The sequence below is a fragment of the Gigantopelta aegis genome, chromosome 3 (genome assembly GCF_016097555.1).
Source record: "Gigantopelta aegis isolate Gae_Host chromosome 3, Gae_host_genome, whole genome shotgun sequence".
Classification (NCBI taxonomy): domain Eukaryota; kingdom Metazoa; phylum Mollusca; class Gastropoda; order Neomphalida; family Peltospiridae; genus Gigantopelta; species Gigantopelta aegis.
Genome location: NC_054701.1, coordinates 48,947,893 through 48,972,423, shown reverse-complemented (window position 1 = coordinate 48,972,423; position 24,531 = coordinate 48,947,893). Strand labels below are relative to the sequence as shown.

The 24,531-nt window shown below is 39.3% G+C and overlaps 1 protein-coding gene across 1 annotated transcript; it reads right to left on the bottom strand.

Moving 5' to 3' along the window:
* Nucleotides 1-3,626: 3,626 nt before the first annotated feature.
* Nucleotides 3,627-22,756, bottom strand: LOC121368690 (sphingomyelin phosphodiesterase-like). Its single transcript, XM_041493429.1, has 12 exons — nucleotides 22,409-22,756; nucleotides 21,373-21,537; nucleotides 19,952-20,075; nucleotides 18,924-19,030; nucleotides 16,762-16,931; nucleotides 14,489-14,599; nucleotides 13,281-13,449; nucleotides 12,308-12,390; nucleotides 9,959-10,151; nucleotides 8,280-8,372; nucleotides 6,729-6,823; nucleotides 3,627-4,242 (listed from the first exon to the last, which is right to left on the bottom strand). The coding sequence occupies exons 1-12, from the start codon at nucleotides 22,754-22,756 to the stop codon at nucleotides 4,128-4,130; spliced, it is 1,773 nt and encodes a 590-aa protein (XP_041349363.1). The 3' UTR covers nucleotides 3,627-4,127.
* Between the last annotated feature and the right edge of the window lie 1,775 nt (nucleotides 22,757-24,531).

Genomic DNA, 24,531 nt, shown 5'->3' with positions numbered 1-24,531 from the left:
GGCTGAACGCAGCCTGGTGACACTGCACACATTGGCTGTTCCAACAGTTTGTCCTCACCCCTATAGTACAAGTGATCTTTAGTCTGTACAATTTGATGACAGTTTGTTAAGAAATTTCTTTATTTCCATAAATCTTTATGCACATTTTTTTTATGGAAGTTGGTATGGGTTTTAAACTTAATAATATGTTGGGTTTTTTTATGAGTTTTAGCATCGTACTCTGTTATACGCCAATTCATTGGCTCACTTTTGCCGCAAACGGACAATAGTTCTGTCCGTTACATATAAAACACTGTTTCTAAAATTAGTTTCTTACACATCCGTTGATGAAAACATCATTCGTTATTTTTGATAACACATACTTGTTAACACATGTACAATTTCAAGACATACGACTGGCTGCTTCTAGGTAATGACCAGGTCGCCGATGCCATACATCCAATGAAGAAACAGCATTTGTCTGTGACGCGTAAGTTAGCTACAAGCGCAAAGGCTGTAAATAACGTTCAGTCGAAAAAGATATTCATGCTTAAACCCTGATTTTTGAGGATATGTAAGAAATAGAATAATACATTTTTGTCCGTTAGATACCATTTATCTTACAACCCGCTTTTGTTAATTAGATACCTTTTAAAACAACTCGTTGTAAGATACATGGTATCAAACGGCCACTCACGTATACGTCGTGATCGTATGGAAAGGAAAAGTACGCAAAACACAAAGTGACATAGAGTCACCATTCTTCTAAAATAATATTGTTCGATACATCCAGTGAGCGCCATTTACTGTGAGAATCCACTCTGCAATCAATGTTCTCAAACTCTTTGAAGGCAATGAGAGTATGACAATATTAATATGTCGACCTGTAGTAATACTAAACTCCAAACATAAATGATTTCGTTTATAAACCGTCAATAAAATGTGTTGAGTGCGTCGTTAAATAAAACATTTCCTTTTCCTTCCATATAACCGTAATTAAAATGTGTTGAGTGCATCGTTAAATCAAACATTCCTTCATTTTTTCATAGTATTAGCTCGCAGAAATATTAAGGCATCAATTTTGATCACTTGTCGTCCAGAACTCTCTTAAAGGGACATTCCTGAGTTTGCTGCATTGTAAGATGTTTCCGACTAATAAAACATTTCTACGATTAAACTTATATATTAAATATATTTTCCTGTTTAGAATATCAGTGTCTGTATATTCCATGTGTTTCTTGCCGTCTTAATATTTGTGAGAAGCCCAAACTGGATTTGGTCTTCAAATAATTTCGTACGTACGAAAAAAATCTGTTTTAGGAAATAAAATGAAATTTAACCTAGTACAAATATTAGAACGACCAGAAACACATTTAATATACAGCCACTAATATTTTATGCAGAAAAATATATAAATATAATTACAGTCGTCAAAAAGTCTCTGTTAGTCGATAACATCTTAAAAATTGCAGTTACACCTGAATGCAATGCCAACCATGGAGGTAAAATAAAATATACATTAAATACTCAAACACTCCACAATTATTTAAGAGAGCCTTCACTGACAGTGCATAAAATTAATATAGTTATTAACAACAATCCATAAAACTAAGTCAGGTACGAGGAAATAATTGATTTGCCTTGAACCATCGCCATACGCCCATGCATTTCTATGTACTGAAAGAGCATGTGCTCTTTTTCGTCATGGAATTCCCAGATTAGCCAAAGATGATCGAATTCTGCCCTGCCATTGACACTGATAGTGACCTCATCTGTTGATGTCAGTATGTTTCAGGATCTGCTTAATGGAAATCTATAAACATGTTGGTACGCATGCATTAGACAGCAAATTAATCACATCGGTAAATGTTCGCAGGACATTGACCTTCAGTAGTCCAAGCTCCAAAACCTATTTTGAAGATATATCTGACATATTGTTATTTCCGAGAATCTTCATTATTAGGAAATCGTTTAAATCTGCATCAACATGCTCGATTATGTTTTCAAAATTTTATGTCTTTGACTGATTTTAGACCTTTGAATTTTTATATTGATGTTGATCATCGATTTATTCATTTATTTAACCAAAAACATATAAACCGATCAAAAAAATATTTCGCGCTGGGATGAAGTTAAACATTCTTTCTGATTTTAGAAAAACTGTCTCAACCTAACCAAGCCTTCTTAACAGCCAAAACCTGTTTAACAAATATTTTACCATATTAAAAACGCATTTTAAACCGAAGTTTTTCTCCCATTAATTTCGTATGTGCGAAAAAAAAAAATCATTGGCAAATAAATTAATATTTGAGCTACTACAAGCATTGTGGTGATCAGACATACAATGAATATACAGAAATTGATATTGTGAAAAAGAAAACATATAATATTCTAATAGGTAATTTTAGTCGTTAAAAAGACTCTTAACTGGAAACATCTTAACAAAGTTAAAGTTTGCTTTGTTTAACGACACCACTAGCGCACATTGATTTATTAATCATCGGCTATTGGATGTCAAACACTTGGTAATTTTGACATATAGTCTTAGAGAGGAAACCCGCTACATTTTTCTATTAGTAGCAAGGGATCTTTTATATACACCGTCCCACAGGCAGGATAGCACATACTACGGCCTTTGATATACCAGTCGTTGTGCACTGGCTGGAACGAGAAATAGCCCAATGGGTCCACCGATGGGAATCGACCCCAGACCGACCACTTATCAGACGAGCGCTTTACCACTGGGTTACTTTCGCACCGAAACATCTTAACAATGGCTGGAAACTCAGAACAGTCGCTTAATGGTTAGCAATCAGGTTGCACTATACCAATTAATTTCCGGCTGGGTTTCGTTCGAGGTGTACCGAACTTTTGATAGAGAAGTTAACACCACAAGTCCTTTGATTGGTTATAAATGTGAGTGTGTTGGTTGTAAAAAAAATTTGTTTCATCTGGGCTAAAAATGTATGCAATTTTATTTGATGTAGTACCACCGTGTCAAGTAGCCTTGTGCTTGGAACATGTATGGGGTACCTGTAAAAAAAAGTACTAAAATTTTGTGCGAAACTAGGGGTGTTGCAGAAACATCTGGTTATACCGAAAATGAGCCATGAAAGGTACCATTTTCTGCAGTTAATACTTTGAGGTAGGGGTTGTAGTACTGATATTTTTGGGTCACAGTTTGGTTGATATATTGCATATAGTGTTTTTAAACACAAACGTTAACATTTGAATTGGTATAGTCCAACCATCAGTGGAAGAGAGGTTGGTAAGATGACTCTACACCTCTCAAATGAACTGTGTTCGCACTTCACTAATTGGATGGGAATCCAGCATACTACCAGGTTATCCGCTGTGTCACTGATAGGAATACACGGTAAATACAGAAATCGTCCGACAAATGTAATTATAGCACCATAGTCTTTTTGGTTCATTTGTTCAAACCATAAACAATTTATACGGTGATAGCAGTGGTAGAATGCGTCCACAGTAACAAGAAGAAGATGAAAGAAAAAGAAAGGGAGGAATAAGACCCCCCAACCCCCCCCCCCCCATCGAAGATGAAGTAGAAGAAGGAGAAAAAGAAGAAGAAGAAGAAGAAGAACAACAACAACAACAACAACAACAACAAAACACACACAACAACGATGATCTCACGTTCTAATTTCATATTCATGATATGTATACTTAAATTTTATATAACAATACAATATTGAAAACATAATTGATATTCCATTTCTGCGTGAACATCGCCAACTGTCATAGACATAGGCCTAGAACTATGAGTTTTAAACTGAAAACAAACAAACACGTTATTAATTCTGGAAGTCAAATCAATAACAGTGTTGTTAACTTCTCTAGTCTACAGAGACGTATCTAGCCTAACATAAAAGGGAAGGTGGGATCAGTAAAACATGGAATTAGGATCTTCTTCATGTGGACAAAAAAGGAAACAGGAAAGGCACTTTCATAATTTTTGGAAGGCAACTGCCCCCTTTCACACACACACCCTCCCCCATCTCCTGCCAAATAACCATAATGTGGTATTGATTGGATATAGTATCAAGATTGCATCACAATTCCCAATGGATTCCAATGAAATAATTTAAAATTAAACTAAAACACAAAATAGATTGCAAAAGCAACAATCACAAATCTTTACAGAGGTTCGAATCAAACGACCGTGCGGTTTTCAGTCGACACAGCGCATTTCTCTTGCATGACCCAGTGCATGGGCTGTCGTCTGCTGATTTCGAGTTGTACCTACAAATAATAATAACAATACAATGGTGAATGAAATAATAAAATAAATTAATGAATGTACATCCATGGGATCTGATCGGCTGAGACTTGGTGTAGATATATTCGTGTGTATGTGTGTGCATGTACATGTACGTGTACGTGCGTGACTGTATGCGTGTGGTGTGTGTGTGTGCGTACATGTATGCGAGTCTGTATGTGTGTTGTGTGTGTGTGTGTGTTAAAATACATGCGCGCGCATACTGTTGTAGGAGAGATAGAGAGGGAAAAAGAGAGCGAGGGGGAAGAGAGAGAGAGAGAGAGAGAGAGAGAGAGAGAGAGAGAGAGAGAGAGAGAGAGAGAGAGAGAGAGAGAGAGGGGAGAGGGAGAAAGACAAACAAAAAATACAGAGAGAGAGAGAGAGAGAGAGAGAGAGAGAGAGAGAGAGAGAGAGAGAGAGAGAGAGAGAGAGAGAGAGAGATTGTGTTGGTGGGTGCGAAATACAGAGAGAAGAGGATTATACATTTGACCACCTACAATTTTAACAATACCTTTCACAAAAATATTAACAAAAGAGACCATTGACCATGGACCTAATTTATTTTGTGACAATCGATCTGTGTCACCGCCTTAAAAATGTTTATTATCAATGTTTGTGATCAATGTTTGCTGATATTAGTATATTACTTAAAATTAGCATCAGCGAAGAACACTATAAAACATATTTAGACATGCATTATATTACGACTGAACATCGAGCAATGTCCGAGCTTGCTCTCTCTCTCTCTCTCTCCCTCTCGCTCTCTGGCTAATGCATCTAAAGTGCCTAATATTATCAAGACGCATGATTAATCACCTATTGAAAATAACGTAGCCCACTCACCAAAATATTCCAAACAACTAATAAAGGTACTATTTGCATTAGCAAATTAAATTAACTCCAATGAAAACAAATCAACTCGAATCTGTCAGCCACAGTTGTAATCAACCATTAACTGATATAAATAGTTTACACATGATCGTGTTGTGAACATTCAACTATCATCTCTATAGGGTGTACACCGCCAAATCAAATATCATAGATGACAATAGTAACATATGTGGCTAAAACTCCTACCTGCAGCGTAGCAATCGACATATACACCACAGATATAAATACTACCATCCCTCACCCTTAATATTAATCAGAAAAAATGGGGTCAAGTTGCTCATTTTAGAGATAACGGGTAGTGTCTATGACTACCCTAATTCCCATAGACGACAATAGTGACATATGTGGCTAAAACTCCCACCTGCAGCGTAGCAAGCGACATATACATCACGAATATAAATACTACCACCATTCACCCTTAAAATGAATCAGAAAAAAATGGGGGTCAAGCTGCTCATTTCAGAGGTAACGGGTTGTGTTTATGACTACCCTAGTTCTGCACAACATTTAAGTACTTCTTTTTACAGGTACCCCATACATGTTTCAAACACAAGGCTACTTCACACTGGTACTAGATGAAATAAAATTGCATAGATTTTTGGCCCAGATGGACCTAATTTTGTTTACACCCAACACACTCACATTTATAGCCAATCACAGGACTTGTGGTATTAACTGCTCTATCAAAAGATGGATATACCTCCAACTTTGACCCAGCCGGAAGATATTTGGTTTAGTACTACCTACAGACACCTCCTATGAAAGCTTTAATATTATACTACGCCAGTCGATGTAAGATAGCTTTTATTTTTCACGTAGCTTGTCACATATTACAGTTAATTTATCAATTCAAATAGGGGTCAACGACTATAAAAAGCAATTAACCAAATTTCTGATACAAATTCAACCATGAATGTTCAGGTAATACTGGTGTCACAATGGACGCTATATCGTGGTGTACGTGTTATATCCAGTATTTATAACTGGCGTGACGTAAAACAAAAGCTGTGTAAGCCCTGATGGCATAAAACAATTAATAAATAGCACAAATGGCATGTAGCACGTGGCATCAACCATTTGACCAGTACGTATAACGCAGCACCTGTTTTCAACCATCACCTTACTATTTACTCGAATCTTCTAATTACACTAGTACAGTATAAACTGGCATCCTGAGAGGAAAAACTAACAGCAAGTTGGAAGAATCTTTCTTACTGTCGATGAAGGTACTTTTGGCATGCTTCTATCGGATAATTGTTCAAGCCAAAACTCCATCTCTACCTTCTCCAGAGAATTCTGTCTAACACAAGACTGTCTTACTTTGGAATGTAAGACTTTAAATCACATAACAGAAAATGACAGCTTCCTTTCTTCTACTAAACCAGAGTCATGTGGGATGTCTGAACTTAATTAATAAACCTAATAGTCTCTAGAATGATTCTTTTTCGGGATGGACGATCCTGCTATGAAATGCACCAGTCGACATAACGAGGTACCTGTGATCCAAGTGCGATAACTGGCAAGCCGTGGTGCGGATTAACACGGATGAAGAGAGAGAACATTAACTGATGTAACTAACCTGTGAAACCTGTTGAATAGCGTGTCGTTGCCCTTCATCCTGTAGATTAGATCATTCCAGTCGGACGGATATAGCGACTTCAGTCTGTACGCTACCTGAAACGTCAGACGTGCTTGTCTATTTAAATAATCAGCGCCAGACAAGTTCAAGCAAATACATTAAACATAAAGTTAAAATATGTTTTGTTAAACGACGCCACTTGAGCACACTAATTTAAATTAAAATTTGTGTTGTTTAACGACACCACTAGATCACATTGATTTATTAAAGATCGGCTACTGGATGTCAAACATTTGTTAATTTTGACATATAGTCTTAGAGAGGAAACCCGTTACATTTTTTTTTTCAATAGTAGCAAAGGTTATTTTATATGTACCATCCCACAGACAGGATAGCTCATACCACGGCCTTTGATATACTAGTCGTGGTGCTCTGGTTCAGACGAGAAAACCCCGAAACGCAAAATGGTTTCATTGAGATGAGGCTATCCTACGACGCAAGCACCTCAGACGAGCGCTCTACCCACTGAGCTAGATCTCGCCCTTACTTCAAACACGAAACACCAAATAACAGAGACACCGGTCCCGTTCATGCAATGCTGGCCTCGGTGGGGTCGTGGTTAAGCCATCGGACATAAGGCTGACAGGTACTGTGTTCGCAGCCCGATACCGGCTCCAGCCCAGAGCGAGTTTTAACGACTCAGTGGGTACTACACTATATCCTTTTCTTTCTCACTAACCACTAACAACTAACCCTCTGTCCTGGACAGACAGCCCAGGTAGCTGAGGTGTATGTCCAGGACAGCGTGCTTGAACTTTAATTGGATATAAGCACGAAAATAAGTTGAAATGAATGAAAATGAATGATGATGCAAACTGCCTGTTTTGGGTTGTCATTCAGTTTCTGTGTGTGTATGTGCGTGCGTGTGCATGTGTTTGCGCATGTGCATGCGTCTGTGTATATGTATGTATGTGTGTGTGTATGTATGTATGTATGTATGTATGTTGGGGGTTTTGGGGTTGTTGCTTTTAGTTTATTTATGTTTTCGTGCTTACATCGAGTTAAAGCTGCCTTATCTTTCCCCCATCGTATAATACATTTTACTAATGCAAAACACAAAGAGAACTACAGTTTTAATAAACTCTTGTGTTTTCACCCTCAACCGATATCTTCAGTTATCGATACAACACAGACGACTCAGTACCATGTTAACAGAATTAAATTTACTCAAGTATTGAAAATTTGTAAAACAGTATATAACTACATTTACAACCCTTGCAATTGCCTACGGCAATCTGCAATGCCGTAGAAATTGCCGTGGAGTTTTTAATTCTCCATGGTACTTTTTTTGTTGTTGTGGGCTATATTCGATTACTCCACACACACACACACACACACACGCGCGCACACAGACGCACACAAGCACACACGCACACACACACACACATACACATACGCACGCACGCGCACGCGCGCGGCATGTGGGTGTTGTTGTTTTTTAATAGATATTTTCTTAATTGCAGTGTTTGCATTAAACAGTTGAAGACCTACCTTGGCACTGTACTCGAACTGCCACTGTGGGGGTGTCGAAGCGTTGTTAGCTTTAGGAAGATCCACAATATAGTTCTCAAAGTCAATAGGAACCTAAAACGATAGGGCAACGTTTCACCGCGGCTGACACAGGTGTAACGCCGTCGTTTTTAACTGGTGTACACGAGAGCATGCTATGATGGAATTACCTAAATGTTACTTGGACTTTGTCTTTTAAAGATCTTTTACGGGTTTAAACAACTACACGTTTGTCGTTTAGACGTCAATAAAATAACACTTTAAAAATTATATGATGAAGATAGATTAAAATAGAAACCTTTTTTTTCCTCCGTGTAGAATCTTTGTTTGTTTCACTATAAAGCGTGCGTTATTTTCTCTAATGAAGAGTAAACATCCTTTTTGTATTGTAGTTCAGTTTACTTGTCTCTCCCCTGTGGTACACTTTTGACTGGATAATTTAAATCCATTATTAAGGACGTAGTCTAAATGGGGAGGTGTCCAATTTCATACACTTTCAGACCATCTGACCCGTTTCGAAATGACAGAACATTTAAAATGGATTTAAAATGTTTTTGTATACTGGAGCAAAACATTAAATTTTATGATCTGTGTAGGGGGAGTGCGGAACATCCTCTACCCGTTCCTACAGGCCTATAGCGGAATGTACGACTGAAACTATTTACTACGAGTATGCCCAAAGTCTACTATACAAAAAAAGATAAAAAGTTTGTTTTGTTTAACGACACCACTGGAGCACATTGATTAATTAATCATCGGCTATTGGATGTCAAACATTTGGTAATTCTGACACGTAGTCATCAGAGGAAACTCGCTACATTTTTCTTAATGCAGCAAGGGACCTTTTACATGCACCATCCTACAGACAGGACAGCACATACCACGGTCTTTGATATACCATTCGTGGTGCACTGGCTGGAACGATAAATAGCCCAATGCGCCCACCGACGGGGATCGACCCCACCGCGCATCAAGCGAGCGCTTTACCACTGGGCTACACCCCACCTCTCCACTATACAAGTCACTTGCGAACTTACCTAAAGTCTGTCCAAGGGGCCTAATAGCCTAAGACAATAGTTATTTGCGATCTATGAAAACAGGTTTAGAAGGTTATGTGTGTCGGAAAACGAGGAGGGAGGGAGACAAGGGTCGCTGGAGATTATTCATTACCGCCCTCCACAACTGAAAGACAAATCAACTCATAACAGTTAGTAAACTACTGACCATAATATATCGGTTGTCTCCCCCCTCAAAAAAACCCCCAAAAAACAAAAACAAGACAAAAAAGACTATCCTACTTGAACTTGGAATTATTTAAAAAGTATGGGGTCTGTAAATTTGATATTTCACACTCATTACTACATGGATATTTTAAACCTTCAGTGAACATTTTAGGCCGATAAATCAAATATTGTTTGAAACTGTACTTTTTGTAGATCAGTTTGTTCGTGTTATGCAATATATACATTATCTTCAAGTCTATGTAACCAGTTTCAGCAGTATTATGGTTTGAAATTGCCACGGTGTAGATACAGTGAATGTTTGACTTATTAATAGTGGAATCAATAAATAACTGCTCCCCACCCACAGCTGCTGGGATATTCCGACACCTATGGAGATTCTGTTGCAGTATATTGCCATCGGCTTTTTGTTTTACCTACGTAGTTGCTGCCTGGGTAAACACCTTCACTGGTGTATATCCGGTATCCTGGATTGAGGTTGGAAAATGTAGTCACACTTCCTGGAACGTAGCCCACGCTGGTTGGACGTGTGAAGTTGACCTCGTCGTAAAACACGAAGTAGAAGTCATTGTGGCTGTGTCCGTAGAACTGCGCTACAATTGTACTTTCGTATCTAAAAGACAACAACAACAACACAAAGAAACAAAACAAAACAACAATGACAAAAACACCCCTCCCATAAAACAACAACAACAAAAACACACAAAAAAACAAAAACAATAAAAAATCAACAAACCCATCCACGCCCACACCCCATCTCCCTCCCCCCCCCAAAAAAAAAGAAGAAAAAAGAGAAAGAAAGAAAAAAAAAAGTTCCCCAATAGAACGAGGAAATTCTCGGTGAAGAATCTAGTATACAACTGATAAATGGAATGGTGTGTTTGGGATAGAAAACTGAAGGCCAACTGCCCCCTTTATTCTTAGCTAGTGTTTATATACGATGCCTACTAAGACCGATAATACAAAACCGTAGTCTGATGTAGCTGGGCATGTTGTGGGGGTGGAATACGAAAAGCCGCTGGCAACTAAACCAGCTATCAAAGTTCGTTCCATGTATGCTGAATAAACATCAACGAAATTTTTTTTTTTAAATCACCCCCACCCCTACCAAACAACCAAACCACACCACCCATCAAGTCCCAACCTCCAAGAAGAAGAAATTCAGCGCTTAGAAGGTATTTTCATGGATTCAGATTTTAGAAGTTATTTTCATGGATTCAGATTTTAGAAGTTATTTTCATGGGGGGGGGGGGGGGGGGGACCGGACCCTGGAACATATTCATGTAAGTATTTGGAAAGAATCCTTATCCTACGCTTAGACTGTCAACTTTACAATTGAGATGGCCAACTCGACGATTGGGTTGTAATTTCCCGCTCAGATTAACAACTAATGGGTTATACGACGAGAAGCGAGCTGTGAGAGCGCTCAAATTAACTACTAATGGGTTATACGACGAGAAGCGAGCTGTGAGAGCGCTCAAATTAACAACTAATGGGTTATACGACGAGAAGCGAGCTGTGAGAGCGCTCAGATTAACAACTAATGGGTTATACGACGAGAAGCGAGCTGTGAGAGCGCTCAAATTAACTAATGGGTTATACGACGAGAAGCGAGCTGTGAGAGCGCTCAGATTAACAACTAATGGGTTATACGACGAGAAGCGAGCTGTGAGAGCGCTCAGATTAACAACTAATGGGTTATACGACGAGAAGCGAGCTGTGAGAGCGCTCAGATTAACAACTAATGGGTTATACGACGAGAAGCGAGCTGTGAGAGCGCTCAGATTAACAACTAATGGGTTGTGAGAGCGCTCAAATTATATACGACGAGAAGCGAGCTGTGAGAGCGCTCAGATTAACAACTAATGGGTTATACGACGAGAAGCGAGCTGTGAGAGCGCTCAGATTAACAACTAATGGGTTATACGACGAGAAGCGAGCTGTGAGAGCGCTCAGATTAACAACTAATGGGTTATACAACGAGAAGCGAGCTGTGAGAGCGCTCAAATTAACTAATGGGTTATACGACGAGAAGCGAGCTGTGAGAGCGCTCAGATTAACAACTAATGGGTTATACGACGAGAAGCGAGCTGTGAGAGCGCTCAGATTAACAACTAATGGGTTATACGACGAGAAGTGAGCTGTGAGAGCGCTCAAATTAACTAATGGGTTATACGACGAGAAGCGAGCTGTGAGAGCGCTCAAATTAACTAATGGGTTATACAACGAGAAGCGAGCTGTGAGAGCGCTCAGATTAACAACTAATGGGTTATACGACGAGAAGCGAGCTGTGAGAGCGCTTAAATTAACAACTAATGGGTTATACGACGAGAAGCGAGCTATGAGAGCGCTCAAATTAACTAATGGGTTATACGACGAGAAGCGAGCTGTGAGAGCGCTCAGATTAACAACTGGACAGTCGTAGAAGTCGTGGCAGAAGAAAGTTGGCCAACATTGTGCTGACAGTTGGTAGTCTGCGACTAGCATTACGTAAAAACAGGTTCAAAAGAGAGACACAATACAGCTTTCAAAATTAAAAAGGTCACTTCTACACATTAAAAGACCATTCGAACCCAAAGTTGCGCCTTTTTATGCAAAACACACGTTACCATGCCCTTAATTAGCGAGAGGAGAAGGTGGGTGGGTGCAATCCTCCTAGCATGACAGTTCCTTTTGTCAAATCCCTGATCAGCCAACAAAATATCTAAATGCCTTGTAACAGTATAATCAAAGTAGAATTAAATGACTAAAACAGGATTCCGTAAGTACCTGTTCACAATTTTATAATAGTTCCAGCTCCATGCCTTCATACAGTGTTTTCCGCCTGGTGGTATGTGTGCGAGGATATAGACCTGATGGAAATATACATGAAATAAAGTAAACACAATGTTTAAATTAATTTCGCTTCCTCATTCCACATAATAGCGATGTTATAGGTTGCCTTATACCAAATCAATTGCCACTAGTTAGTATTGTTAAAGCTGCTCTATCGTTCTGAAGACAAGACACCACTAGAGCACATCGATTAATTAATCATCGGCTATTGGATGTCAAATATTTAATAATTCTGAATCGTGGTCATCACAGGAAACCTGCCACATTTTCCTATTAGCAGCAAGGGATCTTTTATATGCACTTTCTCACAGACAGGAAAGCACATACCACGGCCTTTGACCTGTTGTGGTGCACTGGTTGGAACGAGAAAAACACATTGAGTTGAATGGATCCACCGAGGTGGTTCGATCCTGCGACGCAAGCACCTCAGGCGACCGCTCAACCAACTGAACTAAGTCCAGCCCCCTAAAAAAAACCCCAAAAAATCTAACAAACCCAACCCAACAGGTGCTCATCAAACAAGGTGCATGGTCGTTGTTAGACAAATTTCCTTTCTCTTTTGTTGATACTGTGTATGCAGAAAGAAAGAAACGTTTTATTTAACGACGCACTCAGCACATTTTATTTACGGTTATATGGCGTTAGATATTGAGAAACGAAACCCCCATTCGCCACTTCATGGGCTACTCTTTTTTCGATTGGCAGCAAGGGATATTTTATATGCACCATAGACAGGGTAAAACATACCACGGCCTTTGATATACCAGTTGTGGTGCACTGGCTCGAACGAGAAATAGCCCAATGGGCCCACCGACGGGGATCGATCTCACACCGATCGCGCATCGAGCGAGAGCCTTACCACTGGGCTACATCCCGCCCATCTGTGTATGTAGATGTGTATTTTCACCTTTTCGTGGTTGTTCTCAGCATCCTGCAGGACGTTTATTAACCACTGCAGCTGACCGGCGGGGTCCGTCGAGTTGATGAGGAGCCACCAGTTTCCTGTGTTGCAATAGTTCATGTTAATGGATACGATCCGAAAACCCTTGCGAAGTAATGTCGTGTAGAACGCACCCCTATAATGAAAGACGTACTCACTGCAGTGATTAATAAATCAATGTCCTCTAGTCCTGTAACAAAACACTGCAATTATAGTTTGACGCGAGCGAATTACCCCTCGCTCGCGTGTCTTGCGCAAAACGATTTTCGCATAGACGAAATACTACTCGCCTCATCACACGCCGATATCTCACATTTATTTTACTCAAAATTACTGTGAATTTGACATTGACGGCAATAACTCTCCTATATAATTTCAGGTAAGATGTTTATTGCAACGAGTTTCGAACCATATATAAATAGACACAGACAATATATAGCGTAGCGCTCGTGAGTGTTCTGCCGACTGGTACTAATCAGACACCTAGAAACTCCAACCAGGGCCCCGTTCCACAAAGCGATCTTAGCCCTAAGATCATCTTAAGTGCATAGCTACCTTATGCACAAAGGTGATCTTTAGTGCTAAGATCGCTTCGTGGAACGGGGCCCTGGACCCGAACGCCCGCGGTGTCCAATCTAATTAAAATTAGCTCCACTGGTTAATTAATATTACCTGTGGATCTAACAGAACCCCGTTGGAGCTCATGTCCAGTTGACCTTTCATTCAACCAATCAAAACCTGACTTGCAAAATCATGCCAGTGATTTAAAAAGAATTTGAAAATATTCGGGATTATGCCGAAAAACCGTTTATTACTGTGCCACTAATTCCTTGTTTTCACTGCATTTCGATGTATTTCAAACTAGGTACGGCCATGTTGTACTGTTCTTTCAAACCAACTAATAAGTGTTAAGAGGCCACATTAAAAATTATAAAATTCTTTATGTGATTCCTTATATAATTATCATCTACGAAGTTATAATATCTTGGTTTGTTTGCTTCGATACACCTCGCATCCACTTTTTCTCTGCCTCTCTTAGCTGACTTGGTCTCAGTCATATATCTGCACACAACATCATAATTATGCATGTTTGAAACTCGATGTGACAGAAACATGTAAAAGCACTTTTCTTTTCCACAACCGCGTTTGCGTTTGTAGATGGAGATATCACTTGCCTCATAATGGTTTCGTTCGCCTGGGCTGGCAGCCATTTCATCCAGCTGGCAGCCAAAGCCGCGTTCATCCACGCCTGTGAATTGTGGTCGGCGATAAAGGGTGGAGGAAAACTGAAAATGTAAACATATTAAAAGGAAATAAACGTTCCTTTAACTGTAGGCCTACCCCAGAATCTAGGAGCGGGATTTAGCTCAGTCGGTCGAGTGCTCGCCTAAGGTGCTTGCGCCGCAGGATCGAACCACCTCTGTGGATCCATTTTTTTCTCGTTCCAACCAGTGCACCACAATTGGTCAAAGGCCGTGATATGTGCTTTCCTGTCTGTGGGAAAGTGCATGTAAAAGATCCCATGTAAAAGATCCCTTGCTACTAATAGAACAAATGTAGCGGGTTTCCTCTCTAAGACTGTCAGAGTTACCAAATGATTGACATCTAATAGCCGATGATTGATTAATCAATGTGCTCTAGTGGTGTCGTTAAACAAAACAAACAAACTTTTAACCCCAGCATATTGTTTAACCATGGTTATCGGTCGGTGGCGTAGTGGCTAAGCCGGTAGATACTGGTTTCACCTCCCGGTACCGGAACCTACTGAAAGCGGATTGTAACGACTCCATGGTTCTGTGTAAGTAACAATTAATTCACTGCCCTGTACCGATAACCCTGATAGATGAGGTGTGTGCCCATAACAGCGTGCTTGAACCTTAAGTGGATATACGAACGGAAATAAGTTGAAATAAAATTAACTATGCTCTTTCCCAGAGACACAGCAGCACATATTGTAATATTTAAAGGCCAAAATTTTAATATGAAAAAAGCCAGATGTGCTATATTACAGTTCATATGAATTATGTTAATTGCGAGATGTGGATATAGAGGATACTCCCCGAGTGTCTTGTGATATAATTTATCAGCACGAGTTAATAAAAGTATGAAATCCGAGGATTGCCGAGGATTTTTATACTTTTATTAACGAGTGCTGATAAATTATGATATCACAAGATACGAGGGAGGTATTCTTTTTATCATCCATTATCATTCTTTTCATTTGCGACAATGTCAGTAATGTGGGTTGAATGTCACTATATTTGGCAGCGGTAGACTCGTTACCTAGCAGAACGACAGTGGCGTAACGTCACTAATGATAGGTTTCGCGCTGAAGCATACAGTGACGTAACAAAAAGAAGCGCTCTCGCCTAGGAGAAAATCGCAGGAGATATCGCAAATTATAGTGCCAGCGATATCTCTTACAAAAGGCTTTAATGGATTATAAATAATGATCTCTGCCAACCCCACCCCTTCCTCACCACGACTTTCCACTGAAAATTAAGAGTAATTGATAAATTGAGTTTCCATTGTTCATTTTCTCTCGCCTAAGCAACTGCCATATCGCCCCGCCATAATTATGCTTTATTAATCATATAAATTAGAAACAACTACAATTATAATTAACTAAAGTTTCCATAACGTTTATGTTTATACAACATACAAGTATGTTGCCATGTTTGTTAATACTTTGTAACATAAAACAGCGGAATAGCGTCTCTTGATGACAATACATTTAATTTGATGTTTCATAGATTATAGCGATTATAGCAAAAGGATAACGAAGAATAGGGCGCGCGATGGTAAGAAAATTAATGTAGATGGTCTATTCTAAATAGATAAAAATAAAAATAAAGCAAATTTCCAACGACTGGTATATCAAAGGCCGTGGTATGTACTGCCCTGCCTGTGGGAACGTACTTATAAAAAGATCCCTTACTGTTAATTGAAAAAAGTCCTGTTTTTTTTCTGAAGACTACGAGAAAATATTACCAAATGGGGTTTTTTCTGGGGGTTTTAAAAAAATAGTTATTATCACTAGAAATATAGATGATGTCAGGGTTGGGAAGCCCCGATTCATCACCATACATGTTTTCATCTTTTACTTTACCCATATGGGGAAAACAACACTAGTCTAAGCATTTTACAAGACACACATTCGTTCAAACATACACACACGATCTAATGTTTCATACAATTAGAATTTGTTATTGTTTAACATCTAACAGTCTAATAAATTTGCTTTAATAATATCGTTAAAATAACACAAACTTTAACTTTAAAAACATTGCTGCTTTAACTTGTGTGCGCCTACCTCTTGACGGGAGCGCTGTCGTGGTTGCCGACGCAGTGGTAGACGTGTATCTTAGGCAGGTATTTGTCAAACATGTAACTTTAAAAAAAAAAGAGAAGATGTTCGAGATTGCTTCTTTAACCTGAGTGTACCTACCTGTTGACGGGAGCGCTGTCGTGGTTGCCGACGCAGTGGTAGACGGGTATCTTAGGCAGGTATTTGTCAAACATGTCGCTGAAATCCGTGACCGCCTTCATTTGCGCATCTCGAGTCTGGTTCCACACGTCATGGGCGGGGATGTCTCCCGTGAAAATTATGAAGTCAAACTAACAGAAGTAGAAATAGAGAATAATACATGAGTGGCCGTTAGATACCATTTATCTCACAACGAGTTGTTTTAAAATGTATCTAAAGAGCGAAAACGAGTTGTAAGATAAATGGTATCTAACGGACACGAATGTATTATTCTATTTCTTACAAATCCTCAAAAACCAGGTTTTAAGCAAATTTTAACATCTTTTTCAACTGAAGGATATTTTCAACCCTTTGCACATATAGCCTTACGCGTCACAGACACATGATTGTCAGGTTAACTATACGTCACAGTGTAATTGATTTCCATCGTGTTGTTTTTCATTGGATATATGGTCATCACCTAGGAGCAGCCAGTCGTCAATCTTGAGTCTGTGTTATCATAAATAACGCATGGTATTCTCACCAACGGTGTGTAAGAATATAATTTACATGTCAACTGTTATTTCAGCACATTAATGATTGAATGAATGAGTGAGTAAGTGAGTGAGTTAGTGAATGAATGAATGAATAACGAACAATATACTGAGCATCATACAGGAAATAAAACAAAAAACCCATTAAACAAACAGGATGATATAAATATAAAAATAAAATAAAAAAAGAAAGAAAGAAAGAAATAAAAAGAAAAAGAAAACATATGAACTATTCCAAATGTTATGGTATTAGATAAAGTTGGGGTATGGGTGGATGAGGTGCGACGTACCTCGTTTGTTTTTCATGACCACTGGGTCTACCTCAAGACATTCTTATTACAAAGTTTATTTTGACAGAATTTGATTTTATGCATATTGATTGATGGTAGTTGTGAGAAATTGTTTTAGAAAGGTCTTTTGATTTGCGGCCGCGTTAACAGCATGTGGTTAGTCCTCAGGCCAGCTCCCATCTGTTAAAGTCACTGACCATCGATTTAAGTCGTAAATCACAACACATATGAAAACAAAATATGCCGGACATTAGCCAAAACAAAGGGAAAAGATATAATTTGAAAAATGTAATGTTCTGTCACACACCCAAGTTCCCAGGGAATGTAACTCTTCCAGTTTGCATAAAATAAGCTACAATGAGGGCATTAGCACTGGTGTCAAAACACTGGTGTCGAAGGGGCGATCGGGTCCTGGTTGGAGTGTCTAGGTGTTTGATTAGTACCAGTCGATGGAATTAATGTGTGTGAAATCGGCTGATTCTCTCTCCCAGACACCTCCCTCCACACCTGACACCAACTCGACGCTGTTAATTAGCGCGATAATCGTCTTTTCTGTCCGCATCGTGAAATATGATCCATACTAGTAGACAAGCGCGTTATGTAAAATAATTTATGATTTAATTACCAATAATCCGGTGATAATCTGGTATCACCAAGTACAGGTCTATTAATTCGGTGTCACTGTCTTACCAGGCGCAGATGTACACGTGTGTGTGTGCGTGCGTGCGTGCGTCTTTGTATGTCTCTGTATCTGTGTGCGGGTATGTATTCATGTGTGTGTGTGTGTGTGTGTGTTTGTGTGTGTGTTTCTCTCTGTTGTTTGAGTGTATGAATGTGTGTGCGCGCGCGCGTGTATGTGTGTGTTTATCTCTCTCTCTCTCTCTCTCTCTCTCTCTCTCTCTCTCTCTCTCTCTCTCTCTCTCTCTCTCTCTCTCTCTCTCTCTCTCTCTCTCTCTGTGTGCCTCTGTCTTTCTGTCTGTCTGTATCTCTCTCTCCCCTTGCCTCTCTCTCTCTCTCTCTCTCTCTCTCTCTCTCTCTCTCTCTCTCTCTCTCTCTCTCTCTCTCTCTCTGTCTCTGTCTCTGTCTCTGACTTTCTGCCTGTCTGTCTATCTGTCTCTCCCTCCATGACTCAATTGTTGGATGTTAGATATGTAATTTCACAGAAATTATGATTTAATGTCAGTAGTGAATATGTCGATATAACAGCCTGCTAATAAGTCGTTCTGTATACATACACTATTTACTTCTTAGGTAACACTAGCTTGCATAACGTTTTATTAAACTTATTCAACACCATTACCTGATCCTTTTTGGTGGCCAAGTGCTGGAATAAATTTTCAACTAGGTCAGGGGACAAGTCACAATGACGATAGTCACCCCATTTTCCTGCACCCGCTTTTCCCGGACCTAAAATGAAAATCGTTTAGATCACACAAAAACTACTGAAAACATTTGTTCACTATATATATAAGCTGCTGTCCTATCCCCCCCCCCCCCCCCAATTTAAAAAAAACAACCCCAAAACCCCTCCCAGATCCACCCTTGTTCTTATAAAATAGATTTCACATCTTATGTATTTACTGTCGAAAGTAATGGATTTACCAAAACCTTGTCCAGTGATATGAAGAAGACATCAATTCCGAGCCCGTGGTTGTTGGTTTTTTGTTTTTGTTTTTTTGTCTAAATGATAACGCTTCAAGCGTAGCAGCAACTATTATCTCCGCACCACATAATACATAAAGGGGCGGACTGTAGCTTAGTGGTAGAGACCGACCTCGGTGATGTCATGGTTTTAAAGCCATCGGACATAAGGCTGGTAGGTACAGGGTTCGCAGTCCGGTACTGGCTCACGCCTAGATCGAGTTTTAACGACTCAATGGGTAGGTGTAAGACAACTACACCTTCTTCTCTCTCACTAACAACTAACGCACTGTCCTGGACAGACAGCCCAGACAGCTGAGGTGTGCCCAGGACAACGTGCTTAAACCTTAATTGGATATAAGCACGAAAATAAGTTGAAATGAAATGAAATGAATTAGTGGTAGACTGCTCGTCCGACTCTGTGGTCCTGTGAGTCGACCTCCCCACCCATCCCCATCCCGCCCTAACGTCAGTATAAGGGACTATCAACGATAAATGATTAGTGTAATTGCTGCAGATAGTTGAACAGTTTGTAAACGTTCACTGCCAGATTATTTTATTTTACGTGTGGTTGGTGTCAGAAAACGTCTCTCAGTTGACATCCTCCCCATCCCCTCCTTCCCAATATGATTATTTCTGTAACAACCCTGGTGTTTTGATAAGCGCATACCCGTGTTTCCAATTTACCTGGCTTTCCATCGTTACTACGGCAACAGAGAGGCTCTCCACATTCTGCATCTGACCCAGCATCGTACATCCGGTCAATGTGCATGTCAGTGAGATGTAAAAAGCGCAGTTTTGGAGACGATGGCTGCAAAAACAGCGATATTATAGGTTACTTTACACCAAATCAACTCACATTAGTCAGAGTGTGAAAGCTGCATTCTCGCCTTCCCATCATGTAACATACCATCCCCCATCATACGTCATAACGTCAAAGCTGTAATTTCGCCTCCCCATCATACATCATAACGTCATAGCTGTAGTTTCGCCTTCCTATCCTACATGATAACTTCATAGCTGAAATTTCGCCTTCATAAAACATACCATCCCCATCATACATCATAACGTCAAAGCTGTAATCTCGCCTTCCCACCATGTAATATACCATCCCCATAATACACCATAACGTCAAAGCTGTAATTTTGCCTTCATATCCTACATCATAAATTCATAGCTGAAATATCGCCTCCCCATCATACACCATAACGTCATAGCTGTAATTTTGCCTTCCTATCCTACATCATAACTTCATAGCTGAAATCTCGCCTCCCCATCATACTTCATAATGTCAAAGCTATAATTTCGTCTCCCCATCATACACCATAACGTCAAAGCTGTAATTTCGCCCCCCCCCACCCCATACACCATAACGTCATAGCTGTAATTTTGCCTTCCTATCCTATATTATAACATCAAAGCTATAATTTCGCCCTCCTATCCTACAGCATAACGTCAAAGAAGTAACCTCGCCTCCCCATCATAAAACATAACGTCAAAGCTGTAATCTCGCCTTCCTATGCTATATCATAACGTCAAAGCTGCTGTAATATCGCCTCCCCAGCATACATCATAAGGTCAAAGCTGTAATTTCGCCTTCCTATCCTACAGCACAACGTCAAAGCAGTAATCTCGCCTCCCCATCATAAAACATAACGTCAAAGCAGTAATCTCGCCTCCCCGTCATAAAACATAACGTCAAAGCAGTAATCTCGCCTCCCCGTCATAAAAAATGACGTCAAAGCAGTAATCTCGCCTCCCCATCATAAAAAATGACGTCAAAGCAGTAATCTCGCCTCCCCATCATACAAATTAACGTCAAAAACGGTGGCGGATCTAAGTGGGGGATTCCCTTTACATTTTGCGACAGTTTTACTTTTTGTATTATTATTATTTTTTTTTTTTTTTTTTTTTTTTTTTTTTTTTACGTTGGAGAATCCGACGAATCCGTTCGGGAACGTTTGTGATCTTCGGTCAATGCCCCTCAAAAATAAAATTCTGGATCCAATAGATTTGTCATAACATGCCTCGACTCCATGTTTACTAATGTTTGTGTACACTGTCTGACTAAAGAAACCCAGAATGGTTTAACAGTAATGTCGTCATACCGGCGGTGGTGTTGGCGGAATCACTGGTGGTTTGGGCGTTGACGTCATCGTCACGTTCCACATCAGTTCCGGGTTATAAGGCTGAGCACACGAGTCACCGATGACAAACCCACACACTTCATCTGGTGTGAGAAGCCGACCAGTCAACACCCCGAACAGCTCATCCTGGAATAACAACAAGAACACAACTTCTGCTGCTGCTGCTGCTACTGCTGCTACTACTGCTACTACTACTACTACTTCTATACTGCAACTGCTTCTCCTACTGCTACTACTACAATTACTACTACTGCTGCTGCTGCCTCTGTTGCTACTACTACTACTATGATCACCACCATAACTACTACTACAACTACTACTTAGTAGTAACTTCTATTATTAACAATATTACTAGATTAACTACTACTTAATAGTAACTGCTACCACTACTACTACTACTACTACTACTACTACTACTCCTACTACTACTACTACTACTATACTACTCCTACTACTCCTACTGCTACTGCTACTACTACTACTCCTACTACTACTACTACTACTACTACTACTACTACTGCTGCTATTACTACTGTACATAGGTAGTATTAGTAATGGTAGAAGCAGTAAGGTTGAAATACTAAATGTAATTGTAATAACTGATAATAGGACTTCGAATATCCAAATAGTAATAATAAGGCTTGAAACAATAATTCCGGAAACGTGCCCCACCAACACACCCCACCCACTCCAAAAAAATAAAATATAATAATAATAATAATAAATAATTTAATAATAATAATAATAATAATAATAATAATAATAATAATAATAAATTTAAAAAATAATAATAATAAAATAAATAAATAAATAGAGTTGGGTCGTGTTCCCGGAAACACTATTTAATTTTTTAATTTATGTTTTACGTAATGAAAATGAAAATGTATCTGTAATACCACTGATAATATACCTGTAAATAAATAAAATTAGTTGATAAATAATGAAGGAAAAATGAAGATATATATACCTTGTATTCTCTCGTGATATAGTGACAAACCCTGGGGTCCTCTATTTTCAAGTCTACACAGAGTTTAGTGACGAACCTGACCAGATCCTCCTCCGTCCCTCCCAGACTGATCACCAACAGCATGCCCTCCACTGCATACTTGCAGACGTCACAGTTGACGCTGGCGCCCCAGTCCTGGGGCCCGTATCGAGTGAGATGGGGCACGTCGTTGTCAGGGAGACCGAAAACAAAATCCTTGAATCCAGAGTGCTTTGAGACAAAGCCTTCGAAGAACTTTTTTAACTCGGCCCTCGATGGTTTACGGTAGAGAGTTTCAGCACCACTTTGTAGAAGCAACACAGTTGCAAGTAACAAAACAGCCACGTTGATGTTTGTCATATTGTTATGTGGTTTACCTCATCAGTAAATAAAATAATATTTCAACAATTAAAAAAATACATATATTAACTTGTATTTGTACATCCAGTTGTCCCGTTTTGAGATTAATTGTCTAAATAATTATCTAAAGTGTTTATCGTGTCTTCTTAATCACATGACCGAAAAACTGGTACAAAGAGATAAAACAGCATAGGCCCATACCCAAGATAATGATGACTGTCTACGTTTGACCCTCTGCGTCATTGTTTCAGATTTGTGTCTCCGACCTTGACCTCATTAAGAGATTATTTTACACTGGGTTATTTCTAATTTCAGCCATTGCTCCACGACTGGTATATATTCCAGGATATTGTTTGTCGTGTCTGTAAGGGAAATTCATATAAAATAGTTCTTACCGCTTAGCGGAATGAACAGCCCACAGTAAATGACAGAAGATGGCGACTTGCAACCATACGAATTAGAAATAGAAAAGTAAAATTATAAGACTCCATCATCTGTGGTCATGTGGGATAGATAAAAGTGCACCTGAAGTGGTGAAAATTTCGACCTGGTCTGATGATCATCTCGCTTTAAAATATATTGTCACATTACCAACGGCGTCATATTAAGCACAAGCACCTGATACCCCATGTGGGATATAAATGTCTTACATAGCTTTCTTTATTTCATGGGATAGCTCTGTCCCATATACTTGAGGATGAGAGAAAACTGTGTTCAAGGCAAAGCTATCTCTGCCACTCGCCAAATTCGCCAATTGCAAAATTAAAAACAATTAGCGAATTTTATTTTACTTTGGCAAAATAAGGAAGGAAGACATGTTTTATTTGATGACGCACTAAACACATTTTAGTTACGGATATTAGGCGTCGGACCTATGGCTAAGGACCACACACTAGATACAGATAATGGGAGAGGAAACCCGTTGCCGCGACGCAATGAGCCACTCTTTCAAATTAGCAGCAATGTATCTCTTATTTGCAGCATCCCACGGACAGGATAGTACATACCACAGCCTTTCTTACACCAGTTACTGTTATGTAGCACTGGATGGAGCACGAAATAGCCCAATGGGCCCACCGACAGGGTCAAAGTTCGAGATACACCGACGTTTGATAGAACAGTTAATACCACACGTCTTACCAATGGTGGCATCAGTTATTCTCAGAAATACCGCCATGGTTTATTATGGTTCAAGAACACCTTTCTAACATGAACATAAATAAAACGTTTACTCATGTCAGATACCATTTCACACGGTTTTGGGTTTGGGGATCATATTAAACGTTGGATTTCAGTTGGGATTTTTTGTTGTTTTTTAAATATTAAATCAAGTGTAATAGTCAATGGCAATATATCTTAATTTTTTGACATACACAGGGGATGCAGACAAGGGGACCCAATATCGTCCTATATATTTCTCCTTTGTGTAGAAATTCTGGCAGGACTTGTGCGCAAAAATAAGAAAATTAAATGAATTTCAGTACAAAATAAAGAATATCTAAATACTTTGAATATATTTGCGAAATTATCTGGACTAAAAATTAATTATGATAAATCGGAAGTCATATGGATTGGCTCACTTAAGAACAGTGCAGTCACATATTTACAAAACCTTCGTTTAAAATGGAATCCTTCCACTTTTAAATCACTTGGGATTACCTTTAGTACTGATCTAGCTGAAATGACTAAACTTAACTATAATTCTAGACTGTTTGAAATTAAACAAGTAATAAATAATTGGAAACATTTCACACGTTAAGTTGTGGGATACTGAA